Source organism: Scyliorhinus torazame, chromosome 17 (genome assembly GCF_047496885.1).
Source record: "Scyliorhinus torazame isolate Kashiwa2021f chromosome 17, sScyTor2.1, whole genome shotgun sequence".
NCBI lineage: Eukaryota > Metazoa > Chordata > Chondrichthyes > Carcharhiniformes > Scyliorhinidae > Scyliorhinus > Scyliorhinus torazame.
This window is the reverse complement of record NC_092723.1, coordinates 48691989-48715395: the sequence shown is the minus strand read 5'-3', so window position 1 is coordinate 48715395 and position 23407 is coordinate 48691989. Positions and strand designations below refer to the sequence as shown.

At 46.5% G+C, this 23407-nt stretch overlaps 1 protein-coding gene across 2 annotated transcripts in view; it reads left to right on the top strand.

The window, feature by feature from the left end:
- Positions 1 to 23407, top strand: part of lgr6 (leucine-rich repeat containing G protein-coupled receptor 6) — a 377645-nt gene that overhangs the window by 212204 nt on the left and 142034 nt on the right. For both annotated transcript variants that reach the window (XM_072480398.1, XM_072480397.1), the window contains exon 4: positions 19784 to 19855. In XM_072480398.1, the coding sequence (XP_072336499.1) occupies positions 19784 to 19855 (72 nt within the window). The remainder of the gene's footprint in view (positions 1 to 19783; positions 19856 to 23407) is intronic.

Genomic DNA, 23407 nt, shown 5'->3' with positions numbered 1-23407 from the left:
TATCTAGTACTGTTCGAATTTCATAGGTTTCAATGAGATTCCCCCATCATTCTTCTAAACTCCAACAAATACAATGTTAACTGACTCAATTTCTCCTCGTACGTCAATCTTGCTGACCCTGGATTAAGTCTGGTAAACCTCTGCTGCACTCCCTCTATAGCAAGAACATGCTTCCTCAGACGAGGAGACCAAAACTGCACACAATATTCCAGGTGTGGCCTCACTGAGGTCCTGCATAATTGCAGCAAGAGATCCCTGCTCCTGTACTCAAATCCTCTCGCTATGATATCCAATATATCGTTTGCCTTCTTTACAGCCTTCTGCACCTGCATGGTTACCTCCAACAATAGGTGTATACATTCTCCCCCCTCCTAATTTCTGGCCATTCAGAAAATAATCTGCCTTCCCATTTTAGCTACCAATGTGGATAACCACACATTTATCCAAATTATACTGCATCTGCCATTCATTTGCCCACTCACCCAAATCACACTGAAGGATCTCTGCATTCTCCTCCCAGATGGGGAGCTTCTGTCACATCCCAGGGACATGGTCATCAATATCTTTGGATCGGCATCCTGCACTTGGAAGGGCATCTTCGTTTTGCCTGTCACATTCCAATGTCAAAGTGGACCGTAGCCACTTAGCTCGCCATCTCATCCTGTCCCGAAGGAAAAGGGCATAAGTTGTTGTCATCAGTTCCACACAGCGAAATTGTAGCGTTACAAAGGCAATTGATTTCCGCCACTCAACCAGAATCAAGAACTTGCATTGTATTTTTTTACTGTCAAGAGGAGGCTGGTGGCACAGTGGTTAGCACTGCTGCCTCACAGCTCCAGGGACCCTGATTCGATTCCTGCCTTGGATGAATGTCTGTGTGGAGTTTGCACGTTCACCCCATGTCTGCGTGGGTACTCCGGTTTCCTTCCACAGTCCAAAGATGTGCAGGTTAGGTGGACTGACTATGATCAATGTGTAGGGTTACTGATACAGGGTGGGGGAATGGGCCGAGATAGATTGCTTTTCGGTGGGTCGGGGCAGACTCAATGGTCCAAATGGCCTACTTCTGCACTGTAGGGATTCTATGGATGCATCCATGGAATTAAATATTTCCCCAAATCGTGTATTGGTCCAGGATCTCGACATCATCCCGCTTTCTTCTGGGTTTCATTCGGGCAGGTTTGATGGCAAAGGGAAACCCCCATGCAGTGGCTAGGTAAGGCATTTAAGTCTTCAGATAGGTCATTAAGTTCTTTTTTAACCGAGGATCCTGCTTTGTAGTCAGCAGACCTATTTCCTAAGCTGTCAGTAAGGCGTGAGCACAATGTAAACAACCCCTTCGGTGAAACTGACATGTACAGAAATGTTCTGAAAATTGAAACTGAAGAGCGTCAGTCATGGCCAGGCGAAAGACTGCTGCTCATAGCATTCCTTGTCGGAGAGTGTTTTCAGTGCTCGAGAGGTGATTGCCAAAGTCTTGGAAGTAATTTCACCTATCTTGCAGCTCACTCACCTTCAACCTCACTTCCCTTTCGACACAGCATGGGAGCGGCTTATGTATCTCTGCACTGTGCCTCTGATGAAGAACAGGAGGAACAGCAACACCAAAAACAGCAGCAGGAGCAATATCAGCAGCGGCACCTGTAGCCTTCCCCAAGCCACATTCTGCTCCACAGGACAAACGGGATCGAGACAGAGATGTAGCTGCATGTTTGGTTGGAGAGGTTGTCCTCGGATCCCACATGAGGACCTCCAGATAAGAGTGTGAGCTTTCCCAGGTCTCCTCTCCATTCTTACGGTTGGTGTAACCTTCAAGGTCCACGTGCAGGTGAACCATTGTAATCTGTGCGGTGGTCCCTTTAATTAGAATTTTTTAATTTACCAATCCAGCGCATCGCCTTGCCCACCTTCCCTGATCAGCTGGGCACCTGACAGCAGGATGTGAATGCCGTGGCTCAACTGAGGAGACTCCACTGGGCCCCCACTCACTATCGGTCCGGCAATCAGTTTAAAATTCTGCCCTTTGTTTTTAAAATTTCTGGACCCCATGTACAGGCATCAACAACACTCGTGTCAGTTCTTCAAACAGTTTGGTTGAGGTCTTAAAAGAAAGTCATGTGTGGAATTTCTGGAGTCGCCCATGGACAATGGAAGGATGAGTGCAATATTAGATTCTACCTCAAATCCTGACCTCAAGCAGGCAAAGCTTCCCTCATTCCAAAGGCAGTGTTGAACAGCTAACCCCTCAAAAGAACACAGGCTCATTTTCCTTATCCTCCATGCTTCATATGGTCTCTCAATATTAGGGAAGTAAGATTCCTTGTGTTCATTAAAAACTATTGAAAATGTGCATCTATTCCCTTTATCTTCATTGTGATGAGCAAAATGTCAGGTGATCCAAAAGGCTCCTCATTTTGTTTTGCAACTTAAATTCCTATTTTATGAGTCTCTGTTGCCTGAATCAATATCAGAAAAAGGCCAGCCTCATGCTTCTGCAGTATTTTAATAGGAAATGCCAATAATGTTGTTGGAGTCAGGCCATCAGCTAGAAATTAATTCGACATTCCTCATATCGACGACATCTACAATTGTTTGAAAAGTACCTTTGATGTTATGCAAAATTGATAGGATGTTGGCAGCCTTGAAGCAATGGCTTTTATATTCTTTGTTAAGTTAAAAGTTGGGATGGTTTCAAGCAGATTTTGAAATGTTGGTCTATTATCAAATCGTTGCACAAATATAGTTCCACTGAACCAATCTGGGATATATATTCAAATTGATATCTAGGGACAATGTAAGCATTTTTGTTTGTTGAAGGATTTATTTGTTTGCATGGTTCTGAATTTACCCAGGGTGCACTTTTTAATGGGTGATTTCTGAGGGGCAGAGGGCCAATTTTAACCTTTCCCATCTGACAGGAACTGACAGTGTCAGCCAGCCATCCATTTTATACCCTGCCTGAATTTACTCGTCATTCACATCTTTTCACTTCAACTCAGTCCACAAACCTGCGAAGCAAAAAGGAAGCCCAAATAATTGTAACTTTCTGCTAATTGAAATGCTGCCAGCCAACTTTCCACCTTTCTCAGGCAGGAAGTTTGAGAGAAATGGCAGAATCTTGTGTGATAATATTTTACAATGATAGACACTTTTGGATTGCGGCCACCTTCAGGAAATTAATAATTTTTAGAAAACATTTTTTTAAATTGGATTTTTGCACAGAGTATATTTTGCCGTTATGTACACAGGATATGATATATCTATGTATATGTAAGTAGGCATCCGTTCGTGCCGGCGAGGGCAATCCTCGAGTGGGTCTGGTGCCGGTGTTGCACCTCGCTTCTCCAGGTCGGATTTCGCCGCCGTTGTCTTCTCGTGCACGCTGCCGCTTCATCCGGCCCTCCCGTGCTCTGCCTGTGTTCTCCTTTTTCTCTGTTCCTGTGGATGTCAGATTGGTTAACATTTCCCTGCCCCCCCCCCCCCCCCACCTACCTCCCTGGCTCTCCTCTACTGTTGCCTGTCTCTTGCCTTCCGTCGGTGTATAGGTCCCTGACTGTCAGTGTCTCCTCGCCCTGTCTCCACCTTTTGAAGGTGGAGTCGGTCAGTGCTGGTGTGAACCTATGGTTGTTACAGATGGGAGCTTTGTCTGACATTTTGGTCAGGCCAAATTACTGCCGTAGTTGGTTCCAGGATTGAAGGGTGGCTATGACCACCGGGCTGCTGGAGTGTTTTTTGGGTGGGGATGGGAGTGCCGCCGTGGTGAGGGCCCGGAGGGAGGTCCCCCTACATCCCCTTACTCGCTCGGCCATTGCCGCCCAGTGGTAGAATTGTAGGTTTGGGAGGGCTAGCCCTCCCCTTGATTTTGTTTTTTGTAAGACCTTCTTTATGATCCTAGCATACTTCCCCCCCCCCCCCCCCCCCCCCCCCCCCCCCACCCATACGAACACCATGATTAGTTTGTCTACTGCTTGGAAAAAGGCCTTGGGGATGTAGATCGGGATGGCTCTGAATAGGAAGAGGTACCTGGGCAGCACGTTCATTTTGATCGTCTGTACTCTCCCCGCAAGGGAGAGTGGGAGTGTGTTCCATCTTTGCAGGTCCTTTTTTACTTCCTCTGTCAGACACGTGAGGTTCCATTTGTGGATCCCTTTCCAATCGTGGGCTATTTGGATCACCAGGTAGCGGAATTTGAGTTGGGCTTGTTTAAACGGTAGTCCTGTTAGTGCTGCCCCCCTACTTGTGGGTGTACCGGGAAGATCTCGCTTTTGCTCATGTTGAGTTTGTAGCCCGAGAAGGAGCCAAACTCTTTCAGGAGTGCGATGATTCCGTCCATGCTGCTTTGTGGGTCTGAGATGCAGAGGAGCAGGTCATCTGCATAGAATGAGACTCTGTGCTCTCTGCCGCCCCTTCGGATCCCCCTCCAGCTTTTTGCCGCTCTGAGCCCAATTGCTAGTGGCTCGATCGCTAGTGTGAACAGAAGCGGGGACAGTGGACATCCTTGTCTGGTGCCCCTGTGCAGCTGGAAGTATCGCGGGTTGGTGTTGTTTGTCCGTACGCTCGCCATGGGAGCGTTGTATAGGAGTTTTACCCAGGAGGTGAATTCTGTTCCAAGCCCAAACCGCTCCAGTACATCTATGAGGTATTTCCATTCGACTCTGTCGAAGGCCTTTTCTGCGTCTAGGGAGATGATCACCTCTGGTGCTCTTTCCCCGGAGGGGGTCATTATCACGTTCAGCAGGCGCCTGATGTTGGAGTTAAGCTGTCTACCTTTGACAAAGCCCATCTAGTCTTCTGCGACCACCTCTGGCACGCAGTCTTTTAGCCTATTGGCTAGAATATTGGCCAGTATTTTGGCATCTGCGTTCAGCAGTGAGATGGGTCTGTATGACCCACATTCCATTGGGTCTTTATCTTTCTTAGGTGTCAGCAAGATTGAGGCCTGTGCTAGCGTGGGTGGCAGTGTGCACTTCGCCAGCGAGTCTGTGCACATGTCCCGCAGGTGCGGGGCCAGTGCTGTCGCAAATGTTTTGTAGAAGTCCGCCGGGAATCCGTCCGGTCCCGGTGCCTTCCTTGCCTCCATGGAGCTTATGCTGTCCATGATCTCTCCCAGTGCTAGTGGTGCTTCCAGGCCCCGTTTTCTGCCCTCCCCCACGACTGGTATGGCCAGTTCATCAAGGAACCGTTTCATCCCGGCCTCCCTCATTGGGGGCTCTGAGGTGTACAGCCCTTGGTAAAAGGCCCTGAATGCCTTGTTGATCTTTTCTGGCTCTGTTTGTAATGCGCCTCTAGTATCACTGATTTGCGCAATTTCTCTGGTGGCTGCCTGCTTTCTCAGCTGGTGAGCCAGCAGGCGGCTGGCTTTGTCTCCGTGTTCGTATAGGGTCCCACGTGCTTGGTGGAGTTGAAGCACTGCTTTCTTGGTGGAGAGCAGATCAAAGTTTCTTTGCAACTCTTTCCTCTCCGCCAGGGGCTCCACGGTCGGGGCCTCGGAGTATTTACGGTCTACCTCCAGTATGGAGTCGACCAGCTGCTGCCTAGCCGCCTTTTCCTCCCTATCTCTTCACGCTTTGAAAGCGATGATTTGCCCTCTTGGTATGGCCTTTAGCGCTTCCCAGAAGGTGGAGGGCGAGACCTCCGCGTTCTGATTGTTCTCCGTGTATTCTGCTCTGGCCCGCGATATCTTTCCATTGAAGGCCTTGTCAGCTAGTAGGGCAACGTCCAACCTCCATGTGGGGCTTTGGGCCCTGCCCGTTTCCAGCTTCACATCCATGTAGTGTGGAGCATGGTCTGATATCACAATTCCGGAGTATTCCACTTTGTCTATCCCCGGAAGCACCGTTTTCCCCACCAAAAAGAGTCAATTCTGGTGTATATGTTGTGTACCGGGGAGAAGAAGGAAAACTCCTTCTCCCCTGGGTGGGTGAACCTCCACGGGTCCACCGCTCCCACCTGTTCCATAAAGTGACCGAGTTCCCTTGCCATGTTTACGGTTTTCCCCGTCTTGGGGTTCGATCTGTCAGTCGTTGGGTCCTGTACACAGTTGAAGTACCCCCCCATGATTAGTCAATGCGTTGCTATGTCAGGGATTTTTGCCATGGTCTTCTTGATGAAGCTCGGTCGTCCCAGTTGGGTGCGCACACATTAACTAGTACTACCGGTGCCCCATCCAGGGTCCCGCTAACCATGACGTACCATCCCCCTGGGTCCGCAACCGTCTTTGTTGCCCTAAACAGCGTCCATTTGCTGACCAGTATTGCCACCCTCCTGGCCCCCGTCCCGTAACAGGAATGGTAGGTCTGTCTCACCCAGCACTTTCTTACCCTTAGTCGGTCCTGCTCTCTCAGGTGCGTCTCTTGAAGGAAGACTTTGTCTGCCTTCACGTTTCTTAGGTGGTTGAGGACTGTGGATCTGTTCACTGGGCCGTTGAGTCCCCTTACTTTCCAGGTTGACTATCCTGGTAGGGGGCTTCTGTCCCCTCGCTCCTGTGGGATTAACCATATTCACCTGGTGGATGCGCCCCTGCCCTGCGGGATGCCCCCTTGTTAGGGGGCCGCCCTGGATGGTCGCTGTCACTGCTCTCGCCATGCGGTCAGGCCCCTGCGATCCAGGACTTCCCTCCGTCCAGGGGGCCCCCGTCATGGTCACCCGCTGTGCGGCCGCCACGCGGGTAACCCCCTTCACTTTAGAGTTTCCCTTTGCCCAGAGGCCGTACTGGGTGGATGCTTGCAGGGATTCCTTGTTCCGAGTTCTTGATTGCGGCACTGTGTAGCCCTATTGCTGTTCCTTTTCTAGCCTTGTTTGTCCCTCCATCCCTGTGTTCCGCCCCCCCTGTGCCCCTCTCCCCCCCCCCCCCCCCCAGTCCCTCCCTTTCCTCCCCCTCTCCCGTATGTCCCTACTTTGTCCCTCTTTCCCCTGCTCCTGTCCCCATTTGCCTTCCCGCCTCTGTTGAGTGGTCCCATCTGCCCTCTGCCTGGCGCCGTCCCCTCTGTTGGGGGCGCGCTGCGGCCCTGCTTTTTTGCATGTCCCCGGTGCTAGCTTTCTTGCGAGTGCAGCGACCCCCCTCTAGGGAGTTACTGTCTCGCGTCTCCCCTGCCCAGCCTCTGTGTTTTTTCGTCCAGTCTTCCCCCGCCCTACCCTGCGCTCCCCCTGTTTGCTGACCCTCCTCTGCTACTCTCATACCCTTGTGCTGGGGCCTGGTTTCCCACCTATGTTGGTTCATTGGGTAGCGGTTTGCTTTTTGCTCAGGTGCGCTTGCCATGTTGGGGATGGGAGCGGGGGGCCTGGCATTGCTTCACACAACCCCCCCCCCTTACCAAGGGCCCCGTGCTTCTACCCTCGCTGTTGGTTTTCCAGCCCATGTTCTTCGATAAATTTGTTTGCATCGGCGGGGGATGTGAAGAAATACTCTCTTTCTTGGTATGTGACCCAGAGTTTCGCTGGGTACAGCATACGAAAGCGCAACTTGTTCCTGTGAAGGGCTGCTTTTGCTCTATTGAATTCGGCCCATCTAATAATCTTTATTGTCTAAAGTAGGCTGACATTAACATTACAATGAAGTTACTGTGAAAAGCCCCTAGTCACCACATTCCGGCGCCTGTTCGGGTACACAGAGGGTAAAATTCAGAATGCCCAAATTACCTAACAGCACGTCTTTCGGGACTTGTGGGAGGAAACCGGAGAGTCTATGGTCACCTGGGACTATGGTGATTTTACCTTTTTTTATCTTTCCAGGCTTAACAGCATCTGAAAGGAAAGTAAGCAGTCAATAATTTACTATTTTGCCCCAATGTGTCTTTGGTGTTCATTCCTAATAGTCAGACTAATAGTTATAATGATGCACCCAACTTGTCTCGGGGACTGGTTAGCTCAGTTGGCTGGAGCATGGGGCTTGATAACACCGACGATGTGGGTTCAGTGCTCAAGCTGGCTGAGCTCGAGCTTGGGATCTGCTTCTTCTCCTTGCCCCATTCGTGGTATCATGGAAGAGAGATATGTGGACATCCGTGGGCAGCATGGTAGCATAGTGGTTAGCACAGTTGCTTCACAGCTCCAGGGTCCCAGGTTCGATTCCTGGCTTGGGTCACTGTCTGTGTGGAGTCTGCACATTCTCCCGTGTGTGCGTGGGTTTCCTCCGGGTGCTCCGGTTTCCTCCCACAGTCCAAAGATGTGCAGGTTAGGTGGATTGGCCATTCTAAATTGCCCTTAGTGTCCAAAAATGTTAGGTTGGGTTACGGGGATAAAGGGGATAGGGTGGAGGAGTGGGGCTTAAGTAGGGTACTCGTTCCAAGGGCCAGTGCAGACTCGATGGGCTGAATGGCCTCCTTCTGCACTGTAAATTCTATGAATTAGTGATGCACAGACAATGAGGACACTACATTGAGAGAGAAATCTTGTCTCTGGGAAATTTGTAATCTTGTTTTTTATTTTAGCTCTGTTACATTTTTCAAATTACATCGTCTGTATTAATCTGATTAAAATATTTTCGAACAGCTTTGCATGAAATGGGGCACATTCAAGGATCAGTAGCTTAGCGAAAGTACAGAAAATGTCTCTGATTTACAATTTACAGCTGTATGTTTCTGCTGGAAATTATTACAAAACTTCTCTTTCTACGCACATCATAGTAAGAAGTCTTACAACACCAGGTTAAAGTCTAACAGGTTTGTTTCAAACACTAGCTTTCGGACCACTGCTCCTTCCTCAGGTGAATGTCCATTCGGGACAGAAAACGTGGTACATTGGCGAGACCATGCAGACGCTACGACAATGGATGAACGAACATCGCGCGACAATCGCCAGGCAGGAATGTTCCCTTCCAGTCGGGGAAAATTCAGCAGTCAAGGGCATTCAGCCTCTGATCTCCGGGTAAGCGTTCTCCAAGGCGGCTTTCAGGACACGCGACAACGCAAAATCGTCGAGCAGAAACTTGTAGCCAAGTTCTGCACACATGAGTGCGGCCTCAACCGGGACCTTGGATTCATGTCGCGTTACATTCAACCCCCACCATCTGGCCTGGGCTTGTGAAATCCTACCAACTGTCCTGGCTTGGGACAATTCACACCTCTTTAACCTGGGGTTATCCCCATCTCTGGATTTGTAAAGACTCAATTACCTGCAAATGCTCGCATTCAAAGCATTGTCTTGCATCTTTGACTTTGTCTTTATATATGTTTCTGGAACCTACCTCTTCATTCACCTGAGGAAGGAGCAGTGCTCTGAAAGCTAGTGTTTGAAACAAACCTGTTGGACTTTAACCTGGTGTTGTAAGACTTCTTACTGTGCTCACCCCAGTCCAACGCCGGCATCTCCACATCATACGCACATCATGACATCGTCACGTTAGCTTAGTTTCAATTGTAGTGGAAGAAGCTGGAGAAATTCAAATTGCTATTGATAGAACTCCAAACTGTTTCTGACACTGTCAGGAACAGGAATTTAAGAAAAACAATAGGCCATTTAGCTCTTCAAGCCTGTTAAGTCATTCAATGAAATCTGTGGCCTACCTCCATATATATTTGCCCAGAATTAACTAGCTGTTTTAGGATCTCGACTTGGCAACATGTTTTTCAAAAGACTAATTCAAGGCACTTTAAAGTGAGCATGGTCTTACTATTTGCGGTCAAAATGAAAAATACCAATTGCTCCATTTTAGAGGACTTCCTTTAAGGACAATTCTCTGCTTCACAACAGCCCGTTCTCTCAATTACTAGCATTCATTCATGTGAATCCAAAATTCTTCAAAGATTAAGTTTGGTAGGAAGTGGACCCATTGAGCTCAGGAATGAAGAATACCCTCTTGCATTAGGTATAAGAGGGTGACTGGAACCTCGGAAATTGTAGCCCATCATGGGAAGGACTAAAGAACCGACTGACAAAGAAATAGCAACTTTTAAACTACGTTTTCACTGAACATTTGTCTGCAGCAATTTGCAATAGGAGTTTGTTTGTCTTTTTGTCACTCAAGTGTATGTTTCAATGGTAAATAGAGTTAAGATAGGCAAAGAAAACAAACTACTGTACTGTGAAGAAAGCAATAAAAATGCAAAGAAACAAAAGGAAACGGAAAAGATGAAAGAATGATTCGAAGAAAATAGTTTTCAGATCCTGAAATCTAGAAGCTTTGAGCTCTTTGATCAAGAGGCCTTTAAAATGGGTAAAGAATAAAAGACTTTTTTAACCTGCTTTCTGTGCATGAACAGATTTGGTTACTGTACATTAGCTAATAGCACAGAGTGACTTTTCAGACTTCAGCCACAACTGATAAAGACGTATTCACTTCAGAAAAACAATTACAGAAACATTTAAGTAGGAGAGCCAAAGATAGGTCCAGCAAAGTTAAATCTCTTTCTCTATCCCAGAGGGAGTGTGCTCAGAATAAATTCAGCTTTTCCATTTAACTCACTTCTGTTGTTCGCTCAGTAAACCTTCATTCATTTCCACAGTACTTAGTCATAAGGCAATCCTTTTGCTTCCTTTGATCAGCATATGTTTCCCAGAGGAGACAAAAAAAACAGCTGTTTAATGAGTATATTTTATTTTGTTAATTCCTCCCAGCTCTCAAGAGAAAGTGTGTTCAACACAACGCTTTAAATTATTGTGTACCATTGTACTGTACATGTGTTCTGGCAGAATATTCCTGTCAGTCATGATTGTAACTTCAGAAATAAAACTTAATTTATTGCAGTATAAATCCAAGCTCTAAAGACAAAACTAGCAATTTAGCTACATTTTTAAAACCTTTTTCCAAAGTAATGTGGCGCATTGTTGATGGTTTCATTGTGTCTGGCAATAATCAAGATACATTCTTCACTTCTTTAAACATTTGTTGTTAATATAAAAACTAAAGAGTACTTCAGTTTGATTCATTGCTATTGACTTAGTACAATAAGTTAGCTCTCCAGAACTTTTTTCAACAATTCTGTATTGACGCAACCAAACATTTGTCATTTTAATCACCACTCCTAGTTCAGGCAATTTGACATAAGATAGCTTTTTAAGGACTTAAGGAACAGCATATATATTCAGCCAATATAGGAATCTTCGGTGCATTGTTTATCGTAATACCTTTTAATGAATTTCTAATCTTCCATTATATCCTGCTTTGTGTTTTGTGAGAGCCTAACTGTTAGATCCTTTGTTGAGAAATTTTGAATTGTTTTCTTTAATGAGTATTTGTGGCTCCATTGTCCAACTTGTTACTTTATAGACAACAACAACTTGAATTTAAAAAGCACCTTTAACATAGTGAAACATTCCAACACACTTCACAGGAGGGTATGAAAGAACATTTGACACTGTGCCACAAAGGGGCTATATGGATGGGTGATCAACAGCTTGATCAGAGAGAGATTTTTAATGAGTGTCTTAAAGGAAGAAAGAAAGTTCGAGGATCAGAGCGATTTAAGAAGAGACTTTCAGAGACTACGGCTTGAAGTTGATGGCATGCCCACCAATGGTGGAGCAATTAAAATTAGCGATAAGCAAGAGAATTGGAGGAACACTGATATCATTAAGCGCTGTAAGGCTGGAAAGGTTATAGAGATAGGGAGAAAGGGGTGGGGCTAGGGAGGGTTTTGAAAACAAGGATGAAAATATTTTAAGTTGTAAAGCAGAAATCTATAGAGTGGGAAGGTAAGGAAGAAGACAGTTGTTTAATTATCCAACAAATTGTCGTATCTGGATGCTATTTAACCACATGCAGTTTGCTTAATAATTGTTCAACAAAGAAAGAATAGTCAAACGTCTAGAAACAGATAGCAAAAGCACTGATTCTAGCAAACTCGATAGTTCTGGTATATTTAGGACGCTCAAATGTAAGTAACTTAAACCGTACCAATGTGACTTTCAAACCAAACATGATAGTGTCGGAAAACTTTAATCAAATTACTGCGGTCTCCTTTGCCAGGCAGGAAATCAGCTCATTGGAGCTATTTTCTGTTGGAAGCATGTTCTGGGTTAAAGTTAATCACAGAATAAAACAGCACAAGAAGAGGTCTTTCGGCCATCGAGTCTGCGCCAACTCATGAAAAACACAATCCCATTTGCCAGCACTTGGTCCATAGCCTTGAATGTTATGACATGCCAAGTACTCATCCAGGTATTTTTTGAAGGATGTGAGGCAGCCTACCTCTACCAACATCCCAGGCAGTGCATTCCAAACCATCACCACCCTCTGGGTAAAAAAGCCTTTCCTCAAATCCCCCCAAACCTCCTGCCCGTCACCTTGAAACTTGTGTCTCCTCGTAACTGACCCTTCAACGAAGGGAATGTTGTGGATTACCAAGTAAACCATTAGTAATACTGAAGGTGATTTAACATTTAACAACAACATCTTGCACTCACGTTATCATAGGAAAAAAATGAATGCTGAGGCAAAGAAGAAAGTACTGAGGTCAAAATCCTTGAACTCCTCCCTAACAGCACTGTGGGTATACCTACACCACATGGATTCCAAAAGTTCAAGAAGGCAGCTCACCACCACCTTCTCAAGTGCAATCAGGAATGGGTAATAGGCTGGTCGAGCCAGTGAAGCCCAAATCCCTTGTATGAATAAAAAGAAGGAGGATCTTGAAGGAGGAGAGGGAGCTGGAAAGGTAAAGGAATTTGGAACATAAGAAATAGTAGTAAGCCATGTGGCCCATCGACTGGGTTCCATTATAAAATAAGGACATCACTGAACATTTACATCAGCTCCAATATTCTGCCCTTTCTTCATACTCCCTTAGTTCCCAATGATTCTCTTGGTACTTCACAGAATCACAGGATTGTTACAGCACAGAGAAGGCCGTTGTATCTGCACTGGATCTCTAAAAGAGCATTACACCTTGTGCCCTTCTCCTGCCTCCTCCCGACCCCTGTATATTGTTTCTTTTCTTACAACACCAGATTAAAGTCCAACAGGTTTGTTTCAAATCACTAGCTTTCAGAGCACTGCTCATTCCTCAGGTGAATGAACCTCACCTCACCTTCCTCACCTGAGGAAAGAGCAGTGCTCTGAAAGCTAGTGATTTGAAACAAACCTGTTGGACTTTAACCTGGTGTTGTAAGACTTCTTACTGTGCTCACCCCAGTCCAACGCCGGCATCTCCACATCTTGGGCGGGATTCTCCGACCCCCCGCCGGGTCGGAGAATCGCCGGGGGCTGGTGTGAATCCCGCCCCCGCCGGTTGCCGAATTCTCCGGCACCGGATATTCGGCGGGGGTGGGAATCGCGCCGCACCGGTTGGCGGGCCCGCCCCCGGCGATTCTCCGGCCCGCGATGGGCCGAAGTCCCGCTGCTGGAATGCCTGTCCCACCGGCGAGACTCAAACCACCTCTCTTACCGGCGGGACAAGGCGGCGTGGGCAGGCTCCGGGGTTCTGGGGGGGTGGGCGCGAGGCGATCTGGCCCCGGGGGGTGCTCCCACGGTGGCCTGGCCCGCGATCGGGGCCCACCGATCCACGGGCGGGCCTGTGTCGTGGGGGCACTCTTTTCCTTCCTCCTTCGCTATGGTCTCCACTATGGTGGAGGCGGAAGAGACCCCCTCCACTGCACATGCGTGGGGATGCCGTGAGCGGCCGCTGACGCTCCCGCGCATGCGTCGCACGGCAAAGTCATTTCCGCGCCAGCTGGCGGGGCACCAATGGCCTTTCCCGACAGCTGGCAGGGCGGAAATCTGTCCGGTGCAGGCCTAGCCCCTCAAGGTGAGGGCTCGGCCCCTCAAGATGGGGAGACTTCCGCACCTTTGGGGCGGCGCGATGCCGGACTGATTTGCGCCGTTTTTGGCGCCGGTCGGCGGACATCGCGCCGATATCGGAGAATCCCGTCCCTGGTTTCTTTTCAAATAATAATCTAATTCCCCTGTGAATGCCTCGATTGAACCTGCTTCCACCACTCTCTCAGGCAGCACTTTCTAGGCCCTTACCATTCACTGTGCGAAAAAGATGTTCTCGTATCATTTTTGCTTCTTGTTCGTATTACCTTTGGTTCTTAATTCTTCCACCAATGGGAAAGGGTTCTCCTTATCTACCCCATCCAGGATTCCTCATGATTTTAAATTTGATTTTCAATCAAGTCGCCACTCAGCCTTTGTTTCTTCACGGATATGAGTCCCAATTCCGAGTCATAGAATTTTGCAGCATGGAAAGAGGCTCTTCGGCACAACGTGTCTCTGCCGGCCATCAAGCACCTATCTATTCAAATCCAATTTTCTTTTTAAAATAGTTTTCCAATTAAGGGGCAATTTAGCGTGCCCAATCCACCTACCCTGCACATCTTAGAGTTGTGGGGGTGAGACCCATGCAGTCACGGGGAGAATGTGCAAACTCCACACGGACAGTGACCCAGGGCAGGGATCGAACCCGGATCCTCAGTGCCATGAGGCAGCAGTGTTCTAATCGCACTTTCCAGCACTTGGGCTGTAGCGGAGATTCCCACTGTACAAAACGGGGCTAGGTGCTGCCTCGGCCGCTTGTTCCCCATTAAGGCCACTTATATAACGTGAATAGCGTTGAATAGCCATGTGTTTCTCGCCACTGTGAGCATTGGGAAACATGCGGCTAAACCTGCTCGCTATGGGACTTTGTTCCCATTTGGTTGAATCGAGCCCTATATGCAGTGGTGGGTTGGGTGCATGGAATGTTCCCGGCTGCAGGGGCCAGTGAGAAAATCCACAAATTCTTCAGGCCTTGACCTCATTAATTATGCACCTGGGTGTTTATCTTCTGTGGCGGAGCAGGCCCGGCTGCCGCATGGTCCACCATCATGCCCTGGTGCTGTGTTGCAAAGGTTCCCAACATCACTGACCCACTATTGAAGCAAGAAGGCGAACTTCCTAAAAATAATGATGGATCTCCAGGAGCATTCTGAGGCTGGAAGATGGACCCCCTCCAGGACATCTAATCTGGAAGGTCTGCCTGCAGATGCACCCCCAACTCACTTGTATAGAATAGAATCCATGGAATCCCTACAGTGCAGAAGGAGGCCATTCGGCCCATCGAGTCTGCACCAACCCCCTGAAAGAGGACCTTATCCAGGCCCACTCCCCCACCCCAACCCTGCAACCCCACTTAACCTGCACATCTTTGGATACTAAGGGACAATTTATCATGGCCAATCCACCTAACTGAGATGTTCCAGGGTCTAGGGTTGTTGGCGACCTCCATACTCAACTCTGGAAGCAGCCCCAGGCAATGTTCAAAGGAGTCCCAACATCTGCTCGCCATATTGAGCGAATGTGTTTCATGCCAGCCGTGTTTTCATGCTGGCATCGTGGAGAATCTGGCGTGGGGGTGTCGGGCCTTCATCTGCATCCCATTAACGGGGTTCATGTCAGCCTCTGACGGGTATTCTGACACAGCGTGGCGGGCACCAGTAGAAGATCCTCCTGTAAGCTCATGGGGGAGACAGGGTGGGTGATTTGTATATATGTATTTCACATCACACGAATCAACAGCTCAAATGGTGTTGATGATAGAAAGACTGAGAGGTAAATGCGAAGGACAGAGTGTTCCCAACCCATAAATGAGGCTGAAGGTAATGTCATGGGTTTCAATGCAATCACCTACATAAGACGTGGTCAGCAAGTGCCTTGTTCGTGAACAAACAAGCATTCTAGAGGGAAATACAGAGATGAGCAGGAATTCTTGATCTTCTGACAGAGTCCAGAGAGGCTCTGGTAGGGTTAGCTGGGGTGGAAGGAAGTTTGAAAAGTTAGCCCCACCTTGTATGAGAGGAAGAACAACTGGAGGATTGAACCGTTAGGTTGCTGTTTATAAGGAAGCAGTGACAGGTGCCTCAATGGGTCCTATGTAGAATGCTTAGTCAGACAGAAAGGGTTAGCTACAGACTTATTCAAGCTTGGGATGGTAGCATGGAGAGTAGGAATGCAGAGGAGGAGTGTAGGTTAGAATTGGTGGGGGTTTGGAGCTAAGTGTCCAAGAGAAGAAGAATGAAACGTTGCTTAACAATGTGACCAGAAGGTCGGGAGATAGGAGGTAAGGGTCAAAGAGAGGTTAACAGAGAGGAAAAAAGGTTGTATAAGTATTGGGCTCACATCCAGAATAACAGCCAAACTGCGAATAGACTTTGAAGGAACTCGACTTATATGGGCATGGCATCACGAGAGAAATGTCCTAGTCACAAACAGAGAACAGGAAGGACGATCAGAAAGATTACGAAGTTAAAGCCTGAGGTCCTGTGGTGAAATGAAGTTGACTTGTAGATATTCATAATGTTAAGATCCAGTTCTGCTCATGATAGATTAATTCTATAAAACAACATCAAATGATCGCTTGGAGGTAATGTTCAAAGCACTCTTTCCATGGCACACAGGCACCAGGTTTATGTGTAGTTTCAACTTATTTCCTGTTTAGTTCATGTTGACAAAACTCGTGTTTAAATAATAAAAGTAATGTATATCCTATGTTGGGCATTGAGCTTCTTTCTGCTTCTTTGATATGCAGTAACTCTATAATTATTTGTCGAGTTCAAAGGAAATGATGCCTTAATATGTTCTAACCTTTAAAAGCAGCTAATTCGTTGTAATTACGTAATCTCTGCAAAATCTGAGATGGCTGAACGAAGATTAGCCCTAAGGGAAATAAACATATCCCAGTAATTTCCATGGGTGTTCTCTCAATCTCTCAACGCAACTTTAGCAGAAGATAGGCAGAATCCCCAGAGAGGGCAATGGAATGAAAATCAGACTGTTTCTATAATGGGCGCGCGATTCCCTGGGCCAGATTACCACCCATGCAGTGAATCTGCAAGATATACCCTCTTGCATTAAAATGTCTTTTTATTGTCTAGTTTTATTTCGAAGTATCTCCCCTCCTGAATACAGTGCAGGATATTGCTCAATCAATGCTAATTGTCCTCATTTTAAGTAGCTATATTTTGTGGATGAGCTTAGGCAGTGTTTATTGCCAGACCTTTTCACTTTGAGGACAATCATTGTTGAGCCCAGTCTTGTTCTCTATTATGTCTATTAACCAGGAGCAGGAACCTGACCCAACTTTGTTCCTCTCTCTGCCTAATCTGGAGGCCACGTTTAGTATTTCTCTGCCACTGCCTTGACTGACATGGTTCATTTTGAAGCCCAGCCTATTTTCCATGTGGAGTGACAATGATCATTGTCACTCCACATGGAAAATAAGCTGGGTCACAGGGTAAACCACTCCGAAGGATTCACCTAGGAATTTTTATTTTGACTCCAAGTCCTTCGGAGGCTGCTCCAGGATTGCTGCTCCTGGTGTAACCAAATAAAAACTGGTGCGGCCTCCTGTGAAAGCAAGCGCATATCAGAGAGAGAAAATCCAAGACCAACAACTCGTCCAAAATCCAATCATCTGTGGAGACCTGTCCTATTTGCAACAGAAACATCTGGGCGCAGATTGTTCGTAGCAGTCACCTGCACACCCATTGGAAGCTTACCAACTACCTCAGATGATGGACATGGTCATCCTTGCCTCAAAGGGAAAACAAGAAAAAAAGGGGAAACCACTCCTCTGGACCTTATAAAATAGCTCAGATTTTGCAGATGTAACAAGAGCAAAACTGTCTGCTTTTGTCCACACTGCCTTGTGAAACTGCCAGCAACCTTTAGGGCCGGATTTTAAAAGCAGGTTGAGGCTGGGATCTGAGGCACAATTCCACACTGGTTCGGTGTCACGAATCTGACACCAAGGCATTTTTGGAGAGGCTGGGTCAGGGTTGGAATTGCAACCCTCCCACAAGCAGACAATTGAAGCCAATTATGCAGCCTTGTTCCCACATATTTCCGAGTCAGCCACCACAGCCAGGCACATTGTGGGCTTGCGTCAGGAAAGGGAAGGGGGTGGGACAGGGATTTGGGCGCACTACATTCTGCAAGGACCTCCCGCCCTCACCCCTCATCAGTAACAGTCACTTCATAGTATAAGCTCATCCACAAAATCAGCTGTGGGTTTCTAAATATTAAAAACGCTGAGCTTTGCTTCCAAGGGTGTCTGCATTTTGCGGCGTCCTGTTTCTCCCTCAATCGCACCTCGGCCGGTGGAGTTGCTGGTGTGTTAATGCAGCAGGGTCTCTCTTTGGCCCTCTGGCCTTGGGAGCTGGGAGCCTTCCTGAATTGGGCAACAAGCCTACTCCCTGCTATTAATTGGTCTGGCTCTTTTAAAAATTCATGCCACAGAGTTACCAGGGCTTCGTGAGCAGCATTCTTCAAGATTATTAACAAATTCCATTGACCACCAAATTTGACCAATGTTTTACTCTTCTGTCCCATAACCTTCAAACTGAGTCAAACTGTACTTACTGAATCCCTAATTGCACAATATTAATTTGAATGAAAAATAAATTAGCCCAAAAGATTTTTGAAGCACTGTTGGTAGGCATCCAAAGCAGATATCACGGGCGTGATCAAATTGCCTCACCATGCCCAATTCGGTGATGCGACAAGGCCGTTAAATCTCAAGAGAGGCCTCTTGCAAGATTTGCAACACTCTGAACACTTTGCGAGATCTAACGAGATGTCGCGATCTGTATCTCGCCCTCACTGGGTGATCCAGATTTACATCTATGTGGCTGACTTAAATATGTCGGCGCTGGATTCTCACAAGGCCCGAGAATGAACGCCCGCACCTGGGAGACCTCGCCATTTAGCACTGGTTCACACAAATGTGGATCAAGCATAACGGCACCTGAGGGTGTCTCCCAGACCATCAGAGGTCACGAGGTGGTCAGGCTCTGGGTAGGGTGGTGCCCTGGCACCTCTTCTGCCAGCTGTGCACCTTGGCATTGCCAGCCTGGCACTTTGGTAGTTCCAGGGTGCCCTTGCCAGGCTGGCAGGGATGGTACCAGGCTGACAGCGCCTAGGTGCCTGGGTACAGGTTTCCCATGCCAGGAATCGGGCCCGGGGGTGCCTTGCCCTTATAGGGTGGGGTGAGGGAGGGCTCGAGGATCGCCTAATAGTTAAATTGCCTGGTTGTGGTGGTTTACCCAAAACCACGTGGGAACAAGGTTGAATAATTGGCACCAATTGTCATGTTTGTGGGAGGATTGCCATTTCAACCCTGACCCAGCCTCTCAAAAATGCCTTGGGTCAAATTGGGACATTGGGGAGTTCGGAGGCCGCAGTGGGGTGACGAGAGATCTGGACTGCAATTAAAAATGGCGTCCCGTTCTTTTCCTGCGCTGTGAGCTTAGCTCATTATTGCAGGAAATTAAAGTAAGTGCCAAGGCCAAAAAAACCCAGATTCCAATTAATATTGGGGTCATTCTCGGTGCTGCAGGCGCTGAGAAATACCCCGCTAAACACACCCAAAACGGGACTCTATTTTTCCTGTTAAATTGCACCCGTTATTATGTATGTATGAGCGATCGACCTAACAATTGTTTTTGGACATGCTAAAGTAGGCAATTCAGACTGAACATGTTCTGCTGAGGATTCTTCAGCAGCTGCTTTAGCCTAAACTGGCCACCACCAAAGTGTTAGTTAAAAAAATATACAACTTTTAAAATAACACTCCTCCTGTGAAACCAGGAGGAATAGAAGTGTTTTCCTCCTGGGACTTAAATTCAGGCCAGTGCTGGGAAGACAAGAAGCTTGAAATTCATCTTTTCAACATGGGCAAGCTGCCAGGTAAAAATATGCCAACAAAGTATGGAGGTGCAAGACCCAATTTTGGACAAGTCTCTGGCCTCCCACTTCCGCCAATTTTAGCTCAGTATTTCAGTTGAAAAAGTAGTTTGCATGCAATATCATGTAAGAAACATTTGTCTGTTTTGTACATCAAAATAATGAATTTGTCTCTCTTTTCAATAGAATGCTCCAAAATAACCAATTGAAGAAGCTCCCAAGTGAAGCATTATGGGATCTTCCAAACCTCCAATCACTGTAAGTTATCAAGAATTGCAACTCATAGTTGCAGGTTAGAATTGCTTGACCGCATTATCTGTATTTTGTAACCATTGTTTTTGGGGTATCACTGTGCCTATCAAATCTCATCTCATTGATTTTGGTTCAAAACCATGACCTAATTTGGTGGATGTCATCGTTAAACAATAATTCACTTCCATGTGCTTTTTAAAAATGTATTCATTCACAAGATCTTCATGCCACTGGTTACATCAGTATTTATTGCCCATCCCTAATTGCCCGTGAGAAGACAGAGGTGAGATTCCTTCTTGAACCACTGCAGTCCTGATGGTGCAGGTACACCCACCTGAGGGAGTGCCAGGATTTGACCCAGTGACAGAGAAGGAATGGCAATATAGTTCCAAGTCAGGATGGTGTGTGACTTGGCAGGGAACTTGCAGTTGGTGGTGTTCCCATGTACCTGCTGTTCATGCCCTTCTAGGTGGTAGAGGTTTGATTTGGAAGATTCTGTCGAAGGAACCTTGGCAAGTTGCTGCAGTGCACCACGTAGATGATACACAATGCTCTCACTGTGTGTCAGTGGTGAATGGAATGAATGTTGAAAAAAGTGGATGGGATGCCAATCAAATGGGCTACTTTGTCCTGAATGTTGTTGAGCTTCTTGAGTGTTGTTGGAGCAGCATTCACCCAGGCAAGTGGAGAGTAACACTCCTAACTTGTGCCTGGGACAAGCTTTGGAGTGTCAGGAGGTGAGTTATTCGCCACAGAATTCCTATCCTCTGAGCTACTATTGTAACCACAGCATTCATTCAACTGGTCCAGTTCAGTTTTGGGTGTGTATAATGGGGGATTTAGCAATGGTAATGTTATTCAATGCCAAGGGGAGATGGTTAGATTCTCTCTCATTTGAGATAGTCATTTTTCTGGAGCTTGTGGGACGTAAATATTACTGCCGCTTGTCAGCCCAAGTTTGAATGTTGTCCAGATCTTGCTGCATATGGAAAATGACTACTTCTGTATCAGCGGAGTCAGAAACATTGTACAATAATCAGTGACCAACCCCATATTTGACCTTATGGAGGGAAGGTCATTGATGATGCACCTGAAGATTTCATAGAATTTACAGTGCAGAAGGAGGCCATTCAGCCCATCGAGTCTCCACCGGCCCCTGAAAGAGCACCCTACCTAAGCCCACACCTCCACCCTATCCCCATAACCCAGCAACCCCACCTAACCTTTGAACACGACGGGACAATTTAGCGTGACCAATCCACCGAACCCGCATATCTTTGGACTGTGGGAGGAAACCATGGCACCCGGAGGAAACCCACGTAGACACAAGGAGAATGTGCAGACTCCGAATAGACAGTGACCCAAGCCAGGAATCAAACCCAGGTCCCTGGTGCTGCAAAGCAACAGTGCTAACCACTGTACTACCATGCCGCCCCGGCTGGATACCTCTCCGAGGAACTCTTACAGTGATGTTTGGGGACTGAAATGATCGACCTCCAATAACTGCACCATCTTCCTCTGTGCTGAGTTTGACTTAAACCAATGGATGGTTTTCCTCCTGATTCCCAATGACTCTAATTTTGCTTGGGCTCCTTTGTTCCACACTCAAGTAGTTCCTTAATGTCATAGGCAATCACTCTCACCTCACCTTTTGAGTTCAGCTCTTTTGTTCATGTTTGGAATAAGGCTGTAATGAGGTCAGGAGCTGAGTTACCCTGGTGTAACCTAAACAGAACATCCGTGAGCTTGGAGTTGACCTGCTTTTTGTGGGCAGGGCATACTCGGCAGTTTCCACCTTGCTGGGTAGATGCCAATGTTGCAGCTTGTACTGGAAGATCTTGACAAGGGGCGCAGCTAGTTCTGGAGCAAATGTCTTTAATATTATTACTGGAATCTTATTCGGGTCCAAAGCCTTTGCTGCAGCTAGATCCTTTTGCCAGTTCTTTACATCACGTGGAGTCAATCAAATTGGCTAAAGACTGGCATCTGTGATGCTGGGGACCTCAGGAGGAGGGGAAGATGGATCATTCACTCGGCACTCTTTGGCTGAAGGTGGTTGCCTCTCACACAGAGGTGCTGGTCTTTACCATCAATGAGGATGGGGATATTTATAAGGCCTCCTTCTCCTGTTAGCTGTTTAATTGTGCACCTCCAATCACAACTGAATGTGATAGCACTGCAGAGCTTAAATCTGATCCATTGGTTGTGGAAGCTCTTAGCTCATTCTGTCACATGCTACTTCTACTGTTTGATACTGATCAGTGAGACAAACATATCCAGGGATGGTGATAATGGGTGTCTGGGATATTGTCTGTAAGGTATGTGTATCTGGGACAGCTCTCCCAATTTTGGCACAAATAAGGAGGACTTTGCAGGGTTGTCAGAGATGAGTTTGCTGTTGCCACTTCTGGTGATTTTATTGATGCCAGGTGATTTATTTGGCTTCATTCCTTTTTCCAAAAAGTAGCCTGTTAGACCATTTCAGGTGGCATTGTTGTGGCTCTACAATCACATGTAGGCCAGACCCAATGAGGACAGCAGATTTACTTCTTTAAAGTGAATCCAAGGTAGGTTTTTAATGACAAGCATTTTAGTTTCAATTCCATATGTATGAATTGAATTGAAATTTCACCAGCAGTTCTAATGGGATTTTGGTTCCTGGGCTATAAGCTCAATGACATTACCAATACACCACCAGCTCCCCCAAATGAACTGCAATTTGTTTTGCGCTTTGAGACTATAAATCTTACTCCTGGAATGCGACAAGCATCCCGTACTTTTGATGAATTTGTGCTTTTGTACTCAATAAAACTGAATCCACACATTTACTGAAAATCACATTTAAAGAATATAATGAGATATGAAAATCCAGTGAGTATGGCCTTCCACAGACAGCGTATATTTAATTATATTCTGACAAGAAAACAGAACAAATTAATTGCGGATGGAAAACAAAACAAACTAATAGGGCACAAATATTTAACTCACCAGGCATTACATATTCATGACTTCAAATGTACAACATCACTTTTATAATCTTCACAATGCAGTCAGAGCATTCAGGGAATGCTGTGTATACAGAAACATAAACTATCTTTAATTCCTCAGCAATTTAGTCCAGCCTGTTACAGGGACCCGTAATTGACCAATTAATCCATTTGCAAAAAACTGCCACCGTTTTGCAGCCATTTTCTTTCTAATATATTCTATCACTTCTTGTGTGACAATCATATCTTTTGAACCCCTGCTACTATTATTGGGCTTACATATACATGTATTCCAGTTTATAAAAATAACCTTCTGTGAAACGAAGTGGGATAGCACTATTCGGGAATTAAAAATTAAATATTAGTACAATTAAATATTCTTTGTTTGTACTTGCAGTTCACAAGTTTAATTTTCAGAATAGAGAATAAAGATAATGAGGTGCTATTTCAATCACCCTACAATTAGAGTAAACTTTGCATGTTGAGTAGATTGTAGCCTGAGAGGAAAGCAGAGTAACATTCACATGCTCAATAAACAAATATTGCCTTCAATACACTTGATACCATTCAA